This window comes from Etheostoma spectabile, chromosome 6 (assembly GCF_008692095.1).
Source record: "Etheostoma spectabile isolate EspeVRDwgs_2016 chromosome 6, UIUC_Espe_1.0, whole genome shotgun sequence".
NCBI classification, from domain to species: Eukaryota; Metazoa; Chordata; class Actinopteri; order Perciformes; family Percidae; genus Etheostoma; species Etheostoma spectabile.
In genome coordinates this window covers 28717522-28723850 of record NC_045738.1, presented here as the reverse complement: position 1 = coordinate 28723850, position 6329 = coordinate 28717522, and the positions used below count along the sequence as shown (strand labels likewise).

Below are 6329 nucleotides of genomic sequence, written 5' to 3'. Positions count from 1 at the left end.
ATTCCAAAAATAACTGTAAAACTAAAGTTAATAAATTGAAAAAAAACGTCAAAAGTGTTGAAAAGTTGGACAAATACTTAAGAAAAAGTCAAAAAAAATTGATAAATGTAAGATTTTCAATTTTTACGGGACGACAACACAAGGGTTAAAACAGCCGCGGTTGCTTATTCAAATGAGTGATGTTTCAGATGTTCCACGGCGGCAGCCATCTTTGTTATATGCAAAATCTGCTTCGGCGTTGCTGCGCTATTAACCATCGTGTAAATCAACGGTTGTGACTGGTGCCTCGATTTGGAAAAATTGGAAATGGGCTTGAATGGGCTGTTGGCCAGACGGACTTGGAGAGCAAATCTCAAATTTTGAAAGTTCGTCAGGGTTTTCCCAGGCTAGCTGGGAGGGAATGTTGAAGGAAATGCTTGGAGCTCGGCAGGAAATTTAAAACCCACCTCCATCATCAATTTCTTGGTGTGGAGGAGAGTAAGGCCTTGTGTCTTTTGTTTTTGTTCTTTCAGGCTCCAGGGGTACTTCTGAGCACCACCGGTGGTTTTATGATATCGTTTATAATTCTCTAAACTTCAATTCAATTCAATTCAATTTTATTTATAGTATTGTAGTAAACCAGGGGTCTTCAACCTTTATTAAGCCAAGGACCCCTTGAACTGAGAGGGACAGATCCAGGACCCCCCTACCACATATAGTGTATAAGTTGCATATGTACCTGGGCCTGCAATAACGTGTGAGTGGCCTTAAGCCTTTACACATACCTTTTTTAGCCATTGAATACTATGGTATTAAAATAATAATTTGTTGACATGATTTTATAAATCATGTTATGTTGAAGATAAAGGCAAAAACACTGCAGAATACCACTGAGACAGTTGTCCTGTACCTAATGTGTGTCAAATGGGACTGAAAAAGAGAAGTAAAGGCCTATTCAGTTGGCAGGACGGTTAAATTTAACACCTCACTGTGGGTTTCGACTTGGCAGACTGGTCTAGCAGGAAAGTCAGTGTGGTATAGACCCAGTTACCGTGATGTCGTGCTAACACTCTTCCGGTTAAACAAATGGCATTTGATTTGAATTGCGGAGATATACGACATTTTTCTGTTGTCATTTTCAGCCATGACTGTAACATTTAAAGACATACAGTTAAATATCTGTGTTTCTGCTGTGCTTATTTTCTGTACTTTGTTGCTTTGATAGCGTCTTAGAGAAACCAAATCCAGTGTCTAGTCTGCTGCTGGACTGGTTGCTAGTTGGAGCGGAGCCATTTCCTTTAGTCTGTGGCCCTACAGGTGAGTGAATGTGTTGACTTCAATCATTTTAGATGCATTTCCGATGACGGAGATTAGAGTAGTTTATGTCAAGTTGTTTCTCGCCCTTGTTTTCTTAGCTCTGTACTTTGTATATGCGTAACACAGGGATTTTCAACCCGGAAGATATTGTAAAAAAAAAAAAAACATGTGATTTGGTCTGTGTTTAGTACATGTGTAAAACTAAAAGCTGATTCACTCGTCTCACCCAGCCTGCAGCCTGTGTGTTTAAAGGAGGGAAAGCCACAAGGTCATAAGCTGGTTGGGGGAAGAAAAAAGAAAAAGGAGGAGCTATTCTCACTGAGACCTGCCCCTTTACTCTCTTTCCTCCTATCCCTGAGCTCCCAGTCTCACACAGAGCACATGGCTGCCTGATTTTGAAACAGTCCTCCAGTAGAAGGACAGTCAAAGTGGCATGGTGGTGCAGGAAGCACGTGCGCATGTGCAGCCACTCCCCACATCAAGTGAAGCGGAGTCCCGGAAGCAGATTGTAAGCCTATGGATCGAGCTCATTGTTAATGTCTGTGTGGAGGAGAAAAGAAGGGGGGATGCATAACCACATACACACACACACACTGTGGGCACAATAGACTCACAGTTTATGAAAGGATAGAGGGAAGAGGAGAGCTTCCTGGTTTTGTTCTGAACAAGGTAAGATGAGATCTTCTGACACCTGTCCGTCTCCAACTGTGGAAGACTAAATGTCTAAATGCCTATATGTATGAATGAAGAAGAAGGTTGTTGAATTTCCTGGTTATCTTGGAACCATAAGGCTTAACTATTGGTCCATTTGCTGCCCTTACAGGGAAGAATAGGAACCAAGATCATCGTACACTTTTGATATTATATGAAGAAGTCAGCATAGTACAACACTTCCTTGTTTCTGAACTTATGATCCACATGACAGATTTTTCTTTAGTATGAGCTTGGTACAAATCTTTTTTTTTCTCCAATAACAGAACAACAATAATGCAAACGGTATAGTGGGCTATAAACATAGTTTACTATTTGTTTATGGTTTTAATCAGAGCAGGTCCTTCACAATGGCAGTACCGATGCAGTTTTATTACATAGCTTTACGATTGTTTCCTTTGAATGTGTCTGTTTATGTCACAACCACGTGTGGCTTTTTTCTACACCGGCAGTGTGTCAGTGTGTGAAAGGTCAGGCATAGCGTTACTCTTAGAATTTAGCACATGACAGAGGACTTAATAAGAAGCAGAGTACTGGGAGACTGGGAAGGTCAATCCCAGCCACATGGGGACATGTTTTTGTTCTCAGTAACAAATATATATATTCTTATTTTATGAAACCACATTTAAATTTTGTTTTGCCAGAATGTGGTTAGCAAACATCAATCCATCCCTACTTTTTTTTTTTCCTTTTTAGCCAATAATCATGCTAGCATTGTAATATTCATGTCCCTCTCAGGATGAGCAACTTATCTAGTGTCGTCATTATGTCACAATTTTTTGTTTCTCAGTCCCCGCAGAGGTATGACAATCCCATCAGCCTCAGCTCTACTTTGTGTTGAGAGTATATGTTAGCATGTGTTAGCCTGCTAAATTATGAGGTGGTGACACAAAAACACCACAAAATAATGATCACGTTAGCATGACGCTAGCTAAACGTTTGTTGGATTTTTGGTCAATAAACCTCATTTTTGAGTTAGAAAAGCAGTAATTAGGAATTATTTTGACTAAACTTAAAGGAATGTGTGTCAACTTTTACTCAATACTGTTTCAAAAGCACTTCAATTTGCTATAAAATTGAAGAAGACACCCCAAAATTAATGAAAGTAGAGATTTGTACTGAATCAATCATTTTATTTTGGGTAATTAAAAATAACATTGATATAGGAAAAGGACTGATATGACAACACAAGGGTTAAATACAGCCTCACAGAGCTGGCATGGCTGCATAACACCCAGTTCAGACCAGAAGAATTGCAACATCTATTAGGGCTGGATAAAGCTAAAATACTAATATTACACTTATTTATAAAATATCAAACTGAAACTTGGTCTTCAATTAATTAGCTGAATGTTTTTATAGATGTTGGTGAAGTTTTGCATACTAATCAAACTGTCCTATGTTGTGTCTGTATTCCAGATTGCATACATCTACATTTCCTGATTCCTGCCTCCATCATGTCGCTGCTGACTCACACGCTGGCGTGCCTGTTTGGCATGGGCTCCTGGGTGGCCATCAACGGGATGTGGGTGGAGCTGCCCCTGATCGTACCCCAGATCCCAGAGCAGTGGTATCTGCCATCGTACCTCACAGTCATCATCCAAATGGCCAACATAGGTCCTCTCTTCATCACGTTGATGCACCGCTTCCGCCCAGGGGTGCTAGATGAGCGGCCGGTCATCTACTGCATTGTCGGGTTGGGCATCGTTGCTACATTCCTGCTGGCTTTCTTCTGGAAACACACTGTGACAATAGGGGACTCTTTGCACAGTGTTCCCCTGCTGGTATTAAGCTTCCTGCTGTCTGTGGTGGACTGCACCTCGTCTGTTACCTTCCTACCTTTCATGATGCGGCTGTGTCCGCAGTACCTCACCACGTACTTCGCAGGTGAAGGCCTCAGTGGTCTGGTGCCCGCACTGGTGGCTCTGATTCAAGGTGTTGGTGTAGCCCACTGTCAGAATGCCACTTTGACTGGGGCAGCCAACACACCCGCTAATAATGCCACTATTGTTGGCAGTGGAGAGCTACAAGCCATCTACCAGCCCGCTAAATTCTCTGCCCAGGTGTTCTTTGTGTTCCTCAGTGCCATGATGGTTGTGTGTCTTGTAGCCTTTATCCTACTCAACCATCACCCGTCTGTGGCTCGAGAGAGAAACAACGACCTGTACTTCAATGGTGATCTGGCTCCTGGGAAGAGAGAACAAGGTCTGTCCCTGCACAGCCGGACACCAGAGCAGAAGCCTATGCTCAGCCCTCTTGAAGCCGTCAGGAGGGAACCAAGAAGCACTTTTGGTATGGGGACGTATAGTAATCTGGAGGTGGTGTTCATCTTTGTTGTACTGGCTTGGGTCAATGCTCTGACCAATGCAGTGCTGCCCTCGGTCCAGTCCTACTCCTGTCTGCCCTACGGGAACAAGGCCTACCATCTAGCTGCCACCCTGGCAGCTGTTGCTAACCCAGTGGCATGCTTCATCGCCATGTTTGTGCCCATTAGGTAGGAGTTATTACTGGAACCATCTCTCTACATGAAATGACCATTTTATATAAAAACTTTGATCTTTCAGTCTCCTACAATGACATAAAATTCAAATAACTTCTACAGGTGACTTAAGGTTTTAGATGCCATAGCTTAAAGCTATAGTGCACAAGTATTTTATATTAATAGATGTATGTTACATTCAAGCCATTGCCAAATGAGTTGCTACAAAGCTAATTTAGCCTATCAGCTCCACAAAATTCTCTCTGTATTTTTCAGTATGGCTATGTTTACAAAACAGTGTAACATTCACGTGCAGAAGTTTAAGGGATGCGTTTTATGTGACCGCTGAGAATGGACAGAATGAACAGCAGCACTCAGCTTTGGAGACAAAGAGGACTGCTGAAGGAGGTGAAGACGTGTCTTAAAACCCAAAGAAGCGCTGACGAGACTTTTGTTGCGTACAAATTACAAGATGGCTACCTCTTCTGAAGAGTCCATGTTATTTTTTTCAAATCCTCCTTCATTTGACGGTATAAATAAAGCTACTAGCAGCTGTGTGGAGAAGGGGTGGGGTGTTGTCATAACTTATAATTTTTCATAGGGGCAACAATAACTATGCACAATAGCTTTAAAAGCGTTGAGTACTGAAATTGTTGATATATTGTATATATCATATTGGTGTGTTTTATGGAGAATATTGTTTCAGTGTAACATATAATGCTCAGTTCTTACCACATGCATCTTGTTTTCAGGTCTCTCACCTTCATGGGTTTCTTGACCACAATTGGGACTGGATTCGGAGCCTACATAATGGCCATGGCTGCTCTCAGTCCATGCCCCCTGCTGGTCCACAGTGCCTCCGGAACGGCAGTCATAGTAAGACTTTATCTTTAAAAATTATTTGGACATACAGATGTTGCATTTAGACTGTGAAATTTGCCACTTAACAGCAGTTCATTTTGGATCTTGTGTGCTGTCTGGTACACGCTACACAAAGTGCAATGTGCCTGTTATGGTTACGCGTATGTTCAGATTTCTTTTGATTTGGGAGTGTTGTGTGATTGGCAGGTTTTGATATCAAATTGTCTCAAGGCAATCTTGTCTTACCTGATGAGACATTACTGTCAAACTGTGTCTGTGGCATACACTCATTATCCGGAGGAAAGCTTTCACCGTCACAGACGTGTTTATTCAAATGTACGTTAGCTGGTGCTCTTGCACGTGGATTGCTTTAGAGTATATTGTCGCCCTCCATATCTGCTAGCAAAATAAAACAACATGCTGCTATGTAAATGCTATTTAAAAAAACGTCAATGGCTCACTTACTCTTTCAAATTAAAGGCGTACAGTGCCAAAAAAGCTTTAAAATACCTTGCTAATAGCAAATGTGCAGGGTATACTTTAGCATGTGTTGTAGGAAAGGCGAATAGCTATTTTCTTTTGTTGACCACTCCATCACATTGTACCAAAACATGAATCCTGGTTATGCCCAAAAAAATCCTTCCTCGAGCAGAGAAAACGAGGCAGAGAGGAAGAGGTGAAGCTAAGAGTGTTGACAACTGTGAGATAATCAAAGGAGTCAACTCTTCGGTTGGGCCTGTGGCCTAACAAGTCATATTTTTCCCATAATAATGTATTATATTCTGTTTCTCTATTGTTAATGTGTGCAATTTTGTCCTACACACACAAATAATAATGCAATCATTTGAATTTGTATAACTTCTCTAAAGAGTTACAAAGTGCTTAACAGTAAAAAAGAGCAAAAAATGGTCAGAACGTGTAAAAAGGAGTAGCATACAGGGATTCCTAGCAAACAGTTACAAACTTAGTTGCAATTAGGGTT

The 6329-nt window shown here is 41.4% G+C and overlaps 1 protein-coding gene and 1 long non-coding RNA gene across 4 annotated transcripts in view; one reads left to right on the top strand and one right to left on the bottom strand.

The window, feature by feature from the left end:
• Positions 1-387, bottom strand: part of LOC116691502 (uncharacterized) — a 14432-nt gene extending 14045 nt beyond the window's left edge. The window contains exon 1 of the long non-coding RNA XR_004332491.1: positions 271-387. This is a non-coding gene — a long non-coding RNA (uncharacterized LOC116691502). The remainder of the gene's footprint in view (positions 1-270) is intronic.
• Positions 1-6329, top strand: part of LOC116691500 (riboflavin transporter 2) — a 17242-nt gene that overhangs the window by 9474 nt on the left and 1439 nt on the right. Inside the window, exons 1-3 of one of the 3 annotated variants that reach the window (XM_032519191.1) lie at positions 1275-1296; positions 3427-4501; positions 5239-5362. In XM_032519191.1, coding sequence (XP_032375082.1) covers positions 3465-4501; positions 5239-5362 — 1161 coding nt within the window. In that variant the 5' untranslated portion in view covers positions 1275-1296; positions 3427-3464. Of the gene's footprint in view, positions 1-1274; positions 1297-1763; positions 1966-3426; positions 4502-5238; positions 5363-6329 lie in introns of those variants that run through there. The other 2 variants (XM_032519192.1, XM_032519190.1) reach the window with 2 other exon arrangements.